This window comes from Anomalospiza imberbis, chromosome 16 (assembly GCF_031753505.1).
Source record: "Anomalospiza imberbis isolate Cuckoo-Finch-1a 21T00152 chromosome 16, ASM3175350v1, whole genome shotgun sequence".
Taxonomy (NCBI): Eukaryota; Metazoa; Chordata; class Aves; order Passeriformes; family Viduidae; genus Anomalospiza; species Anomalospiza imberbis.
Genome location: NC_089696.1, coordinates 14963248 through 14980264, shown reverse-complemented (window position 1 = coordinate 14980264; position 17017 = coordinate 14963248). Strand labels below are relative to the sequence as shown.

At 47.5% G+C, this 17017-nt stretch overlaps 1 protein-coding gene across 1 annotated transcript; it reads left to right on the top strand.

The window, feature by feature from the left end:
* Positions 1 to 12712: 12712 nt before the first annotated feature.
* C1QTNF8 (C1q and TNF related 8) lies at positions 12713 to 16021 on the top strand. The gene is made up of 2 exons (XM_068207258.1): positions 12713 to 13307; positions 14165 to 16021. The coding sequence occupies exons 1-2, from the start codon at positions 13052 to 13054 to the stop codon at positions 14710 to 14712; spliced, it is 804 nt and encodes a 267-aa protein (XP_068063359.1). The 5' UTR covers positions 12713 to 13051; the 3' UTR covers positions 14713 to 16021.
* Positions 16022 to 17017: the final 996 nt, after the last annotated feature.

The window sequence follows — 17017 nt, the reverse complement described above, 5'->3', positions numbered from 1 at the left end:
TTTCTGGAATGAAATTTCGGCATCACAGACACGGATTCACTTCCCAGATCCCATCCATCCCATCTCCCCCTCACTCTGAATTTGGGAAGCTGCACAGCCCCACATCCCCTCCCTCCAGAGCTTCCCAGAGCTCTGGGAAAAGGCGGCGAGTGCGAGGGAGGAGGGAGCTTCTGCTTGGAACTTCAGCCTCCCCATTAGGAGCGAGCGGGAAGCATTTGCTGGTGGGAGAATGTTCCCGGTGACAGGTCCTAAAATAATTGTGGAGGTGACATGAGTGAGCGACACCGGTAATGAACACGAGTTGGTGGAGCTGCCATCATTTGCTGCACAGCTCTGTGGTCCCCAAGGAGGCTCTGCCGCCCCCGCCGGGCCTAATTTAAGAGAAAGTTTGGGAGTTCGACTTCACCCTGAGCGGAGCCGCGGTGCTCCAACTTTTCCCGTTCCTCTGGTGGAAGATAAACATTAACTCTTGGCTGCTTGAGGGTTGGGATTTGATTTCCAGCTATTTTTCAGCCCTCTGGGAGAAGCGTAACCCCATGGTGACTCAGTGTCCCAAAAAATGTGCCCAGTGTGGTGTCCTCACCCATCGGGATGATCCCAAAGGAGTTCACCTCTTTTTAGTAGGAGATCAGGAATAATTTCCAGCATTGGAAGGAGCAAATGTCACTTCCAAAGGGTCCTTTTGCCTCTGGCTTTCAGGCAGTTATGGTACAAATATTGGGAAAAGGTTTTAGGATCAGGACAGCTGATCGTGGCTGCAGGGCTGGAGTTTTGTCAGGATCTGGAGGTTTGCATACCCTTGGATTTTTTTCCAGCTCTGGAAATTTAGATTAAATGCTTTGAGAGGGACAAATCCCTCTGGATTTGGAGCAGAGCTGGACCCTATCTGTGAATAAATGGAGACCTTTGGGGTGTGATGGTTTAATTTAGAGGTGGCATCTGACGTTGAGCTGAGATGATCCCAACCTCATCCAGTCTGGGAATTGCCTAGATTTTGCGCTGGGAGCCATGAGGGATTTGGACTGTGGGATCAAACTTCCACCCTGGATCCTTTGGGAAGCTCAGGATACTGAGGGATGATTTGCTGCTTTATCACACACCAAGGAGAGAGGAATTCAGCTCCAAGTTCCTCTTGCACCAAATCCAGGTGATCATTCTTGTTCCTCCCTTCAAATCTCCCAGCAAACTTCCACTTGTCCCTCCAGCAACAAGGATTTCCCATGACCCTGGGAAAAAAAAGCTGACATTTTGCTGGAGAAATCAGCTGGATCTTCAGGAGCATTCCTTTGGGTTTTTCCATGATTTTTATATCAGACAAGGGCAGGAAGCTCCTGTTTGTGTCAATCCAGCAAGGACACCCTGTTCCCTCCCTCCTGACATTACATGGAGCAGGTTAAAGAGAGGAGGGAAAGTTGGGATGAAGGGTTGGGAAGCAGCTGGAGGAGAGACACCGGAATTGCAGGATTTGGAGAATATTTCTCTGAGTTTTCCTCCTCAATCTCTGAGATCCCTCAAACTCCAAATCCATTCCATGGGATGTATCCTCCCCTCTCCGTATCCAAAATCTTCCCACCACACCACTCAAATCCCTGCCAAATCCCAATTTCTGCTGGGATTACCCATATTCCAACCCCTCCAGATAAAACTTCCCAACATTATCATTCCAGATAATTTAGCTTTCCTCTAAATTAATTAAATCACTAATTTTCTGACCCTTTCCTTTTCATCTGGGAACTCGCGTTCTGGAGAGAATTCCAAACTCCCTCCTACTTTTCTTTCCTGCATCTTTCCTCCAGAGCATTCTAATTAATGATTGTCAGCTTCAACGCCTCCAGATTATTGCAAATGAGCGATGCCTCCCTAATTAATAACGTCTTAATCACGTTATCAACCTTTGCCATTGCCAGACAGACTGCACGGAGAGGATTCCTTCCTTTGGGAAGCTCTCCACGGAAATGATGGATGGTTTGGAAGGAATCCCTCTGTGTTTTACACGTGTTTTCACCATGTTTATCCCAAACACCCCATTCCGAGATAACGTTATCAGCAAAGGCATTATCAGGGCAGATTTCCTTCATTTATCACCTGCTCTAGGTGTCAGGGTTAACAGGGTTGGGAATCCTTGGATTTGCTCTCCTTCGCCTGGGATAATTGCAATTAAAACATTGATTGTTTTAATCTGCTGCAGATAAGGAGCGACATCCACACAGGGCTGGCATCTCCAGGCCCCGCATTCCAGAGGGTTTTTCAGTGCAAATCTGGGAAATATTACAGATCTTTATTCCCCTCTAGTGGCACATCCACAAAAATCCAGCTGAATATCCAAACTGCTCCTTCCTCAGGGATCAGATTTTTTTTATTGCTTTGCTTCCCAACCCAAATATGCAGGTGGTGTTTGGTTATTAAATTGATTTTTGATACATCGAGGGAGGAGGAGGCATTTCCAGCTGCTGCTTTTTCCAGGATGGGAATGGGGATCACAACATGTTTTCCTGGGAGAGATTCACCTGCCACTCACCACAGGATAAAATCAGGAATAATTTGGAGCTTGAGAAGAAGAACTGATGGGCAGAGGAGCATCTTGGGAGAGTCAGCATCACCTGCCTCGAAGGTGCTGGGAGAGCAACTCAATCCCAATCCCTGCATGGAAGAATGGGATTGAGGGGCTCCCGGGGAGGAATTTGTTAGAGGGGAACTATTCTGGGCTTGTTGTGACTTTTTATCCTGCAGGAGGAGGAGGCTGAGCCCATCTGGGTGTCCACATGGTGAGACTGGGATCCAGGGCTGGGAGCATTCCTGGAATGCCCAGCTGGGCCACTTCGGATGGGTTCACCCTCTAAAGCAAACCTGGAAAATGAGAGAGATGTGGAAACCCAACAGAGATGGGAGAGAAGGAATAACATCAATGGGAAAATCCTGATAGCTGTGAAATGTAAAATATTCCTCTTTTTTAAGCTTTTGTGGCAATTTTGGTTGACTCCAGAATTCCCCAATTTCCAGCTTTGGATTTGATTCCTTCAGGCAAAGTGGAAGAGGGAAGATCATGGCACCTCAATTCCCTTGGGAAGAAAAAGCAAATAAAATCCACTTTTTTAGCACCAACACTCACTGAAGACTTCCTTTTAAAAATTAATAAACGATGGAATTAACAGCAGAATTTCCTTTGGAATTGTTTTCCTAAAATGCAAGAGTGGCCTCTAGTGGTGCCATCTCCTGAGTTGTCCTTCCCAGGCTGTGAAAAACAAGTGATATGACTTATTAATTAGTAGCAAATAATTAGTATCAGGCTTACTAATTAGCAACAAACCATAATTAGAAAATTTAAGAACTCTCTTGGGAACTCAGCCCTCTTTGCCCAATAGTTTTTCTGCTCCTTATCAATCCTGATCTTCCCAAGCCAACCTTATATCAAAAATTAGAGTGAAATGAGGCGAATTTTAAATTGGTATTATTTGGGACGTTTGATGCTCTTACAATGGGAGATAAAGATAGTTCTGAATATTTTTTATAATAAATGAAGGCTTGGAACAAAGTTTTGTTTGAGGTTTGGTTTGGGGTCTGGTTTTGCCCTGTTTTGGGGTCTGGTTTTGCCCTGTTTTGGGGTCTGGTTTTGCCCTGTTTTGGGGTATGGTTTTGGCCTGGTTTGGGGTCTGCTTTTGAGTCTGGATTGGGGCGTGGTTTAGGGCTTAGTTTGGGACCTGACTGGGGGCTTGGTTTAAGGTCTGGTTTTGGTCTGGTTTGGGATCATCTCCACAGCCCTGCTGCAGAATTTTCATGCAGCACTTACTGAGAACTAAGTAAAATAATTTTTTCCCAGGATAAATCCACACATCCCACATTTGCTGTCCCCTCAGGAACACTCTGAGCTGGACTCTCCTTCACCCACCAGTGACTTTTTATTCCCACCTGGTCAGACAAACCCTAACTGAGTAAATTATTCTAAAGCATTGAGAAACCGCTTTTGGGAGTGGTGATCAATGCCAGCTCTCTCCAAAGCTGTGCCAATCACTCCAGGGGATTATTTCGATTATTCCTGGTTTATTTCCTCTTTTTTGCTGCCAACTTCAGCCCCTGCTTTGTGCAACTGCCTGGCAATTCTCAGGTTCAGCAGGAGGGGAAATGATGATAAATAACTGTGCCAAAAAAAGACAATGGTTTTCAGCTGCTCTGGAGGTTTGGGTAAAGCAGCAAATCCCACAAATTCCCTTTCAAAACTGAGGGAAAAGGGTTGGATGAGGATGGTGCTTCCTGGCAAGGATTTATCAGGAATAGACAGCACACAAAAACCATCACTTATTTCTAGTGAGAGTCCCTCAGTCACGGGGGAAAAAATGTGGGAAGAGGAGTTGCATAGAAATTCTTTCTGGATTTCTAGAAATGTTTGGATCTGGCTTTTGGGGTTGAAAATTGGAACTTTTTGCCCTGAGGATGGATCTGTACAACGGAAAATCCAGTGGTTATGTTGTGCTGCTCCTTGTTCCTTGCATATTCCCATGTCACAGGGAATGGCTCTGCCCAAAAGAGGGCAAACCCAGCCCAGCCATCTTCAGGAGAATCCTGGGAGTTATGTCAAAAACCTCCTGGGAGTTATGTCAAAAACCTCCTGGGAATTATGGCAATCACATTCTGGAAATTATGGTAAAAACCTCCTGGAAATGATGGCAAAATCCCCCTGGGAGTTATGGCCAAAGCCTCCTGGGAGTTATGGCCAAAGCCTCCTGGGAGTTATGGCCAAAATATCCTGGGAATGATGGACAAAACTTCCTGGGAGTTATGGTAAAAACTTCCTGGGAGTTATGGTAAAAACTTCCTGGGAGTTATGGCAAAAAACCTCCTGGGAATTATGGTAAAAAAACCTCCTGGGAATGATGGCATACACATCCTGGGAATTATGGTAAAAACCTCTTGGGAGTTATGGTAAAAACATCCTGGGAATTATGGCAAAATCCCCCTGGGAATGATGGTAAGCACATCCTGGGAATGATGGCAAAACCCCTCCGGGAATGATGGCCAAAGCCACCTGGGAATTACAGCAAAAACCTCCTGGGAATGATGGTAAAAAAACCCTGGGAATTATGGCCAAAACCTCCCTAAACTGGCGGGGCTGAGGGAAGAGCAGTGGAAATTCATGGCCAAGCTCTGCTCCAGACCAGGCAGGAGGAGGAATTTCCCTTAGGAAAGCACAAGATTCCATTTTATATGGAATGGGAATGGTTTGGGTTGGGAGGGGCCTTAAAGCCCATCCAGCTCCAACCCCAACACCTCCCAGGGTGCTCCAAGCCCCGTCCAACCCGGCCTTGAACACTTCCAGGGATGAGGCAGCCACAGCCTCGCTGGGAATCCGTGCCAGGGCCTGCCCACCTCACTGTAAAAAAATCTCTTAATATCTCATCTAAATCAACCCATTTTTAGGTCAAACCCATTCCCCGTTGTCCTGTCAAGAATCCCTATTTTTGGAGCTGCAGGACAAGGTGTCCTTGGCTGCCTGGCAGTGACTCGTGGCAGGGCAAACTGTGCCCTCCCCGTGCTCCTCCAGGCGTGGCCCAGCTCCTTTTCCTCGGGAGCACAATGATCTTCCCTGACCTTCCAGCTCAAGCTGTTCCCACAAAAGAAGGAGCTCCAGCTGCTCCACAAAATCCCTTTTGCACCGAGCCTTGCAGTTGGCTTGGGAAACTTGCCCGGGAAAAGCTCCTTCACGAGCTCAGCTTGGAATCTTCCAGAATTCTCGGTCCTCTCAGGAATTTAAAATAGCAAAAAATTAAATGTAAAATCCTTGGATTCTTGGTCCTTTCAGGAATTTAATGTAAAATCCTTGGGTTCTTGGTCCTCTCAGGAATTTAAAATAGCAAAAAATTAAATGCAAAATCCAAGGATCTTTTGGGATGCTGGTGAAGGTGAGCAGGGTTTGTGTCCTGTTCCAAACCCTCCTTGAGATGGTGAAATCACATCAAAGTATTCCCAATAATTTTGAGGATCCAGGAGGCTGGATGGGAACGCAATCCCTTGGGAATGAACCCAGCCTCGAGTGTGTCCGTCTGGAGGGACAGGGAATGAGGGACTCAATTCCAATTGGACCAGTGGGATTTTCCCAGGGAATGAGGGACACAATTCCAACAGGAGCTGTGGGATTATCCCAGGGAATGAGGGACACAATTCCAATTGGACCAGTGGGATTATCCCAGGGAATGAGGGACACAATTCCAATTGGACCAGTGGGATTATCCCAGGGAATGAGGGACACAATTCCCACGGGAGCTGTGGGATTATCCCAGGGAATGAGGGACACAATTCCAACAGGAGCTGTGGGATTATCCCAGGGAATGAGGGACACAATTCCCACGGGAGCTGTGGGATTATCCCAGGGAATGAGGGACACAATTCCAACGGGAGCTGTGGGATTATCCCAGGGAATGAGGGACACAATTCCAATTGGACCAGTGGGATTATCCCAGGGAATGAGGGACACAATTCCCACGGGAGCTGTGGGATTATCCCAGGGCACCTCCCGTGCTTCATCCAACAGCACTCCAAATCCAGTTTGCAGGAATTCATTGGGATTCCAGGCTCTGGAAACCACAAATATAAAGTCAGCCCCATTCTTTTGTTGGGAATAGTGGGGCTTGGAATATTTTAAATCCATATGAAGCACAAGTGGTGGTGCCCACAATTCCATATGAGGCTCAGCTCGGATAAAAAAACTCCCATGGATTAAATCAAACATTCCAAGAAACAACAGCAAACCCCACATTCCCATTGTTTGTGTTACAAATTTAGACCAGAGCTCCTTGGAGAAGCTCCTTGGTTAACCCTTTGTTTGCCTGGGTTTCCCTGGATTTCCAGAGGCTGGGAAATCATGAGGAGGTTTTACAGCTGTGAAGCTATTCCCACTATTCCTGCCTCTCCAGCCTCCCTGCAGCCTCTCCAGGGGGGCTCTGAGGTGCACAAACCTTCCTTTCTCCAGGGGAAAACTCCCAATTTTCTCAGCCTCTTCTCTCCTTCTTGGATATTGTTGAATTCCCTCTTTTTTGGACTCCCTATTCCTCATTTTTCTGCTGATTTTTGTCTTTTTTTCTCCTGTGTGGACAAAATCCAAGCTCTATAAATCCACTGTGTAAACAGGAATATCCTTCCTTGAATGGGATTATTATTCCCAAAAAGCAAGCTGTCATTCCAAGAGGCAAAAGCCTGTTTATTCTGGAGACACCAGCACTGCTTACATAAAATCCAGACTAAATTAAAAGCTCCCATTTGGACCATTCCTGGACAGTTTGGGACCAGTTTTCCAGGTTTTCAGACCCCCAAATCCACTTTTTTCTCCAGTTTAGTCCCTGTTTTCCTGTCCACGTGTGGAAACTCCCGGCAGCAGCCTCACCCCCTGTGGAAGCAGAGCTGTGCCCACTGCAATTCCAGATTTTTTTGGGCTTGGAGAGCTTGGAAGAGCTGGGATCCAGAGGGTGCCCCATGGAGAGGTGGATCCTGCTCGGGATCACACCAGGACAGTGGGAAAACTTTTTTTTTTAATAAAAATATTTTCATTAATAAAAACCTTTTTCTTTATAAAAATATTTTATTTATAAAACTATTATTTTAATAAAATATTTCACTCATAAAATATTTTCCTTGTAAAAATATTTTTCTTTTCACTTTTTGAATTTATTTCTATTCAGAAATCCTTTGTTTAATTGAAAGAATCATCACCTGCTCATTTCATTAAACTCCACCAATTCCAAACCATTCCTGACAAAACTCATCCACCAAGGATTTTTTTCCCTTATTTATCCCAGCCCCACCCATGGATTTAAAGGTTGTTTTCCTTCTTTTATTTGGAAAAGCTGTTCCAAAGCTGTGTCAGCTTTTCCATGGAAACAGCCCCGCCTCTGCTGCAGTGCTCAGAGCTGTGGGGAGCACTGGGAATTGGGGCAGAACGGGAATTTCTGGGAGCTCCGATGGATCAGGAAAACTCCTGGGAAGGGAATATTTAAACCTGGAATGGGAAAGCAGAGAGGGAAAAACTCCCCTTTCCCTCCTGGTGTTCCCAGGCTGATCCAAGATTCCCTTTTCCTTCTCATCCCTGCTGAAGGAATAATGCTGGAGCTGCCATGGGAACCCTGGATCTTCCACCCCAGCTGCAATTTTATGGGGAGCAGTCAGAAACAGGAAAAGGAAAATGAAAAGAGGAATGGGAAAGGAAAAGGAAAAGTAATGGGAAAGGAAAATGAAAGGGAAAAGGAAAAAATGAATGGGAAAGGCAAATGAGTAGGAATGGGAAAGGAAAATGAAAGGGAAGAGAAAAAGGAAAAGGAAAAAAGAAAAAGGAAAAGGAAAATGAATGGGAAAGGAAAAGGAAAAGGAAATTAATGGGAAAGGAAAACAAATGGGAAAAATAAATTCAGAGCCCAAAGCGACTTTAAATAAATCCCCAAAGTGTTTTTCCCAAGGAAGTGAGCGAGGGTAAAAAAGTGTGGGCATGAAAATCATGGAATTCTGGAATGGTTTGGGTTGGGAGGGACCTTCAAGCTGATCCGGGTCCATGGGCAGGGACAATTCCCACCATCCCAGGGTACTCCAAACCCAATCCCGCCTGGCCTTGGACACTCCCAGGGATCCAGAGGCAGCCACAGCCTCTCTGGGAAACCCATTCCAGCCCCTCCCAGGGAAGAATTCCTTCCCAATATCCCATCTACAGCTCCCCTCTTTCACCTCAAAGCCATTCCTGCTTTTCCAGCTCATGCAAAAATCCCAAGGGTTTTATTGTGGCTTCGTTGTTTCCTTTTTTTCCTTTCTCCTGCTTAAAAAGATGCCGAAAACTTCCAAAGAAAAATTCTTTCCATGTGATCCCAGCACTTTCCCTCTTGGCTGGAACTCTGGATGTGGTTTTGGGTTCTGTGGTGGAGTTTTTTTCATCCATTTTTTTTTTTTTTTTAATCCAAATTTTTTTCACTTTTTATTTCCATCCCTGGGAGAGGCCCTGCGGAATTCCAGACTGGCAACAAATCCCAAGGAAGCTGGAGCGGGACAAAGGCGCAGGAGCCCGGCACAAGTTGGTGCAAGCAAAGAAAACCAAGGAAAAAATTCCTTTTGCCAAGGTTTCCTAAGGATCCAGCCTGACTTTCCGTGTTTCTCTTGGATCCCAGCACGGAAGCTGCAGCCTGCCTGGAGAACTGCAGCAGCAGCAGCAGCTGAGGAACAGCAGGGGAAGGAAAATCCAGGGATTCTGAGGAGCCAGGTGAGTTACAGGGATCAGGATAAAGGGACGGGATCCCCTGTGGGAACAGAGCATTCCCACCGCGCTGAGCAGATTCCTTGGGAAAAGCAGGAATGAGGAGCTTTGGAAGCGCTGGGCTGGCTTTAATTTGTCCCAGTTCAAATTCCCTGTCCCGTTTTCCACCCTGCACAGCCCAGGACGGAGCTTTTCCCGGCGGGATGCTGCTGCCAGCGGGATGGGGATGGATCCGCTGTGCCCACGGGACACAGGGCAGGAAGGAGCCGTTTCCCGGAGTCTCCACAGGCGTGGAAACTTCCAGGGAATTGCGCTTCTCCAGCCCTTTGGAATGTGCTGCTCGCTCCGGGATGGGAGCGTGGCCGGGCGGGATCCAGGCACCGCATCCCGGGGGGAAAATCCCAAATTCTCGCTGAATTCCCAGCATTGGCAAATCCCGGAAAAGCTGCTTTTCCATCGGGAAGGGTGAAGGCGGGATCGGTGCCCGCCGCTTCCATCAGGGGCGTTTGTCCTGCGGGAGAAGCTGCCCTGGGAATGACTTTTACTGTAATTCCTGCTGAATCACCGCCTGGGCTGGCTCGGGAGCCGGGAATTCTGCCAGGGAGCCGCCCGGCCTGGAGCAGGGACAATTCCAGGACACTGCAGGAGTCAGAGGTGCCGGCAGGGACACGGAGAAGGAAAGAGGGAAGAGCTGTTCCTTGGGAATCAAGAACATCCTCCTGCTCCCTGTCCCAGTGCAGGGTGGAATCCCGGGATAAAGAGAAGGAAAAAGGGAAAAGCTGTTCCCTTGGGAATCACAAACCCCCTTCTGCTAGGGCAGGATGGAACCTTGGGAATTTGCAGGAATCCAGGTGCACGGGAGCGTTTCCATGCAGGCACAGCCTCTCCTCCCGCAGCACCCCCAAGGAATTGTGTTAAATCCATCCAATCCCCCAGGGGTGCAGGGATATTTCCTTGGGAACCTTGTCTCTTCCCATTCCTGGTGAATTCCTGGTGAATTCCCAGCAGGTGAGCACCCCAGTGGTTGCTGCTCAGGGCTGGCTCCTCCCAGGATGGAGGAATTCAGGGAATCAGCCCCACTGGAAATAGACCCAGGCTCAAAAAAGCACCAGAAAATTAAAAATAAACTGGATAATTGGAAAAGGAGCTGCAAATTCCCAGACAAATGTTCACCCAGGTACTGCAAATCCAGCTGCAGCTCCACTCCTGGATCTCTCCATGGCTGGATCCTGTTTTTCCCTCCATTCCTGCCTCTCTCACAGCTCCAGCAGCACGTCCAGCCCCTCTTCTCCATCATCCCAGGGTTGGATAAACACCCTGGACAAGGACCTCGCTCATCCTCTCACCACAACACACAGTGGGAATTCCTAACCCACTTCCTTTTTTGGGATGCAAATATTCCTGCCTGGGAGTTCTCAAATCCCTTCTGCCACAGCCCAGCTCCTGAAGGACCTCTGGGATATTTTGTCTGACAGGAGCTGCCGGAGCTAGGCACCGGAATCCAGCAGCATTTTCCTTGGAAAACACACAAAATCCTCCAGTGTTTTGGGCTTTTCCACAAGGAGCTGCCCACTAAGAAATTTTAGATCCTCCTGGGGGAGAAAATAAAACAAATCCCGGGGAAATCCTTTCCAAGAGGAAGCGCAGTGTTGGACAATCCCAGCCCTGAGGATGCCTCGTTTCCTGCTGCTCCCGACCCAAGGAGCTCCAGAGCCGTGAGGAACTTCAGGCTGGAGAGAAAATCAAAGGTAAAAAGGCACAACTGGAATATTTTCCATATTTCTGGAATGGTGCTGAGCTTCGGGGCCGGCACACCCGTGAGTTTTCCATCAAGGTTTTGGGTTTAACTGTGGGGTTTTAATCAAGGTTTGTCCACAATTAAAAGGGGCAATGCCTGATGTTGTCCATTAATTTAAAGCAAGGATATTCCTGGATTTCTTGTGCAAGTGAAGCCCTAGGAATAACAGGAAGGAAAATATCAGCAGGAATTCAGAGCGTGGCTCAGGGAATCCCAGAATTTCTGAGGTTGGAAAAGCCCTCCAAGACCATCAAGTCCATCCTGGGCTGGTTTTTAGGATTTTCTGCCCATTTAATCTTCCTGTGTTTACATTCCTGGTTGGAAACTCAAAGGTGGCTTTAAAAAATAATGGAAATTAAAAAGGATTTAATTACGTGGAATTCAAGCCATGAATGCTGATGGAAAAGAGGGATTGATCCCTCCTCCAGCTGCCACTGGAATGAGGTACGATTACAAATCCAAAGGTATTTCCAGTCCTGATGGATTTCAGGAAAGAACATTCCCTGCTCTCGGAGGGAAAGTCGTGGTTTTCCTGCTAATAGGGATTTCTTGGATTTCCAGGAAGGTGGAAAGGTGGCTGACACTTCTTTTGCAGCAGGGAAGAATGGGAAGAAAACATTTCCCAGGAATGCTGGTCCGATCCCACTCCTGACAGGTTTTTCCTCCTTTTCCCCCCCCTGCTGGCTCATTTTGTTCCTAGGGAAGCAGCTCCAAGGCTGGAAGTTCTCCCTCTGGGTATCCATGGAATGAAATCCATGAAATCTGTGAATCCTGGATTTCCAATGGAATCCAGGCCATCCAGCACCCCCTTCCCAACCTATTCCAGGAATTCCAGCTGGTGGAAGAGGAGCCATTCCCAGCCCAGGGTCAGCACAAGTCCATCTCACTAATTGGACTTTGGAGAAGATCCATGGAGGCATCGATCCAAGAAATCTGTCCTGGATGAGGCTCCACGGCAATCAGTGGAATGACACTAATTACACATGGAATGGGAATGAGCAGCCAATCTCCAGCTCCAATTCTTCCCTGGGAACAGGTCAGTGAGGAACCAGAGAAAATTCCTCTTCTTTTCACCTGTTCCTAGGGAGGGATTGGAGCTGATTCTGGGAGAAATCCAGGGAAAAAAAATGCCTTAGATGTGGAAAATAGAGGAATTTTCTCTGGCTCCTCACAGACCTGTTCCTATGGAACGATTGAGCTGAACCTGGGAGAAATCCAGGGAAAAAAAATGCCTCAGATGGAGAAAAAAGAGGAATTTTCTCCCTGGATTTGTCCCAGAATCAGCTCAAATTTTCGTTAGGACAGGTAAGTGAGGAGCCAGAGAAAATTCCTCTTTTTTCCCCATGTGAGGCATTTTTTTCGCCTGGATTTCTCCCAGTATCAGATGAAAATCAGACAGATGAAAATCTAACAAAGGATTCCCAAACCCCAGGATTTGTGCCGAGCAAATCCAGTTTGATGCAGCTCTTTGGGTTTCAATTCCACACATGGGAAAATTGAACAGGAAAACACACACAGGAATTCCGACTGGAAGAGAATATGGGAATGGATAAACCATGGAAAGAAGTCACCAGCAGGAGGCTGCCAGATAACATTTAAAGATAAAAATGCTTTTGATTTATTTTGGTTTTGTTTTTCTTTCTGGGCTTTTTTTTTTTTAATTGAAATAAAATTCCAGATTTTACCCTTCATTTTGAATTTTTTGGGATACTGAGGCACCAAACAAACCAACAGAGCATCACTTTTGTCTTTTCCCCATAAACTTCCCATGGCGGTTGTTCCAAGAACTTCTCCAGCAGAGCTTCTGCTCCCAGCAGGTTTTGTTTGGCTTGGGATTTTTTCCCCCCCATCCCTTTGTTGACCTGATGTCTCTCGGCAGCTGTCACAGGTAATGCCAGCCAGGAATTGCCTTTTCCAGCGCTCCGAGGGGCACCATTCCCACCCGGAGTCTCCCGGTGCCACTCCAGGATACGTTAATAATTAACCCCAAGGAAATCACTCGCCAGGTGGCCCTGATTGGGATCGCCCCGTTAATGGTTTGTGTTCCCTCTCCTCTCCAGCTGCTCCCGAGGATGAGCGCCGTGATCCTGCTGCTCCTGCTTTCCGCCGGGAATGCCGGATCCCAGCCGGAGAAGGCGCTGCCCAGGCGGCGCCTGGCGTGCGTGAGGTGCTGCGGGCCCTCGGAGCAGCCCATGTCCATCTTCTCCCAAAGGTCGGCCAGGATGAGTGACCATCCTGAATATTCCGTGCCCAAAATCCAGCCCACCATTGACATCACCATCCTCAAAGGTGGGTGCAGCTTGCTCCCGGCCTTCTCCTTGCTGCTCTTCCTTGGTGCTTCCCTACAGCAAAATTCAGCTCAATATTCAGAACAAGGGGTGCCCAAAAGTGCCCAAAATCAGGTCAAGGGGTGCCCAAAATGTGGTGGTGCCCAAAACGAGGTTAAGGGGTGCCCAAAATGTGGTGGTGCCCAAAGGTGTGCAAAATAAGGTCAAGGGGTGCCCAAATGTGTCCCAAAGTGCCAAAATGAGGTCAAAGGGTGTCCAAAAATGTGCCCAAGGAGAGGTCAAGGAGTGCCCAAAATGGGTTTGTGCCCAAAATGAAATAAAGGGGTCCAAAAAAGGTGGTCATGCCCATATGTGCCCAAAACAAGGTTAAGGGGTGCCACAAACATGGTTGTTCCCAAAACAGGGTCAAAGGGCACCCAAAACAAGGTCAAAGGGTGCCCAAAATGTGCCCAAGGGTCAAAGGGTGCCCGAAAGGCTGTCATGCCCAAAATGTGTCCAAATCAAGGCCAAGGGGTCCTCAAAATGTGGTGGTGCCCAAACATGGTCCAAAGTTAATCCTTCTGGGAATTGGGAAGCTGCTGATCTCTGACTGATATTCCCAGATTAATCCTTCTGGGAGTTGGGGCACTGTTAATATCTGACCATGGATTAATCCTTCTGGGATTTGGGAAGCTGCTGCTTATCTGATCAATATTCCTGGGTTAATCCCTCAGAGGAATGGGAAGGTGCTGATATCTGATTGATATTCCCAGGTTGGGCAAATGCCCCAGCAGCTCCTCTGCTGCTTGTCTCCAGGCCATTCCTGGAACCTGAGCTTCCCATCCTTGCGTTTGACACGCTTCTCCCTCACCCTGGCAGGCGAGAAGGGCGAGATGGGCGAGAGAGGATTCCCTGGAGCTGCCGGGAAGGCGGGAGAGCGAGGATCCCGCGGCCTGAGTGGCCGGAAGGGCCAGAAGGGCCAGCCCGGCCCCCAGGGTCACTCCTGCAAGCAGCTCTTCGCCGCCTTCTCCGTGGGCCGCCGGAAGCCCCTGCACAGCTCCGACTACTTCCAGCACGTCACCTTCGACACGGAATTCGTCAACCTCTACCAGCACTTCAACATGTTCTCCGGGAAGTTCTTCTGCTACGTCCCGGGGATTTACTACTTCAGCCTCAACGTGCACACCTGGAATTTCAAGGAGACCTACGTGCACCTGATGAGGAACGAGCAGGCCGCGGCCATCCTGTACGCCCAGCCCAGCGACAGGAGCATCATGCAGAGCCAGAGCCTGATGCTGGATCTGCAGGAAGGGGATGAGGTTTGGATCCGGATGTTCAAGAGGGAGAGGGAAAATGCCATTTACAGCGAGGAGTCGGATGTTTACATCATCTTCAATGGGCACCTGATCAAACCCGCCCTGGAGTAGGAGCTCCTCAGCTCCAGGGCAAAGCTTTGGGCCATCCAGCAGTGTCTTCCCTCTTGAAGTGCATCTGTAATTCCATCTGGAATGGTTGTACCCCTGTAAGAGTTGTTTTTCCACATCTGTGTGGATCCAAGCTGCGCAAGAATTCCAGAAGGTTCCCAGCTCCCTTTGTGGCCCCTCAGGAGCATCCCTGGAGTTTGTCCACTTGTCAGCAAAAATTTCCTTTCTTTCTCTGCATCGCCCATTCCATTTGGAATATTTGCAGCCCTTGGAAGGGTGGTTTTTCCACTCATTTATAGATGGAGGGAACTGTTCCAACTGCACAAGAATTCCAGAAGTTTCCAACTCTCTGTGTAGCCCCTCAGGAACATCCCTGAAGAGTTGCCAAGTGTGCAGCAAAAATTTCCCTTCTTTCCCTGCATCTCCCATTCCATTTGGAATATTTGTAGCCCTTGGAAGGGTGGTTTTCCACCCCCGTGTGGACAAAGGTGATTGTTCCACCTGCACAAAAATTCCAGAAGGTTCCCAGGTCCCTGTAAAGACCCTCAGGAACATCCCTGAAGAGTTTGCCAAGTTGACAGCAAAAATTCCACCTTGCTCTGCATCTCCTGTCCCATTTGGAATAATTGAAGGGAGGTTTTCCACCCCTGTGTGGATGGAAGGAACTGTTCCACCTGCACAAAAATTCCAGAAGGTTCCCAGCTCCCTGTGTAGCCCCTCAGGATCATCCCCAAAAATTTGCCAACTTGGCAGAAGAATTTCCCTCCTTTGCTGTGCTTTAGAGAAAGAATTGTAATAATGAGGATATAATTATGATAAAATAATTATCCCTAAGGACCACAGCAGTTATCCAGGTGCTAATTAAGGAATTTTGTTATTCCTGCAAAAATATTGGCTAATTAGAGCCACCTCACTCAGCAGCACCAGTCTTACTCCTCTCAGGCAGGAATTTTGGCATTAAAATCAATATTTTGCACAGGAATTAATCCCAAATTCCGGTTTGGTTGCATGCTGTGTCATATTCCATGATTCCAGCAGAATGGTGGAATTAGAGAAATAACAGCAGATGGATTCGGGAAAGCTTTTCCAGGGAAACAGAGCTCGGTACAGCCACAAGCTCCAGAGAAAAACTTCCCAGAAGAGCATCCAACCTGCCTGGGAATGTGCTTCCCAACTGAGCAAAATGGTGGGAATTTGGGATTTGCCCAGCTGGGATTTCAGGCTGTGCCCCCATCTGGACATTCCTGTTTTGGAGCACCATCATTCCTGGGAAATGGGGGGAAAACTGGAAAGAAAAAGGTTTTGCTTTTTTATTTTTAGGGATTTGGGGTTTTTTTCCACAGAAATTACCGTCTTGGAGCACCTTCATTTCTGGAAAATGGAGGAAAAATGGGAAAGAAAAATGATGTTTTCTTCAAGCAGTGATTTTTAGGGATTTGGGTTTTTTTCTTAAAAAATTATGGATAGGACCATGGTGCATGCAGCAAAATCCATCACTTTATCCCATTCCTTCTTTTCCTTTCTCCCAGTCTCTCGTTTGTGTCCCAAACCTTTTGTACAAAGAATCCAGGGAAATGCTTGCCAGGAAAACGCTTCCATGGATTTCACCTTCCCCGGCTTTGGGAAAAGTAGCTGAAATAAAGATTTTGCTTTCAGTACCTGGGGTTGTTTCTCTCTTTTTCCATAAGTTTTTCCATAAGTTTTTCTGCATCTTCTAGTTAAAAGCACCACACTGACCCTGGAAAAGTCTCTGGGGGAATTTTAGCTCCTTTAATCCAAAGAATTCCCAAAAGGAAGCTGTCACCCACTCCTTTTCCCCTAAATCAATGCCAAGTCTTCAAGATCTCCCAGTTCTCCTGAAAATAGGGACTTTTAAGTAGAAAATTCCACATAAAAATGGATCCCAAGCTTTGGAATCATGAGTGTGCTCCTGCTTCCCTCAACCTGCACCCTGAAAAGGAAACCTGGGAAATTTCCATGGTTTTAAAGCCACATTGGAGAACTCCACATCTTTTCCTACTTCTAAATCCTCCCTGTCCCATCCCGAGGTTGGAAAAAGAATTCCCAGGCTGGCAAGAGCTCTGTGGTGGAGCAGAGCATTCCCAGCTGGTCTGGAATTCCTCATTCCTACAGATCCAGCAGTTTTCCCACAATTTTGGTTCATTCCCATCTCCCGTTTGCTGCACTGACTAAAATTACAATTAAAAATTCCCTGATTTTTGCCAGGGCTGGGAAAAAACCACGCCCAGAATGTTTTCAATCCACAGAATTCTGGAGAAGTCTCTTTCTCCTGGGAAGAAGCAAAAAT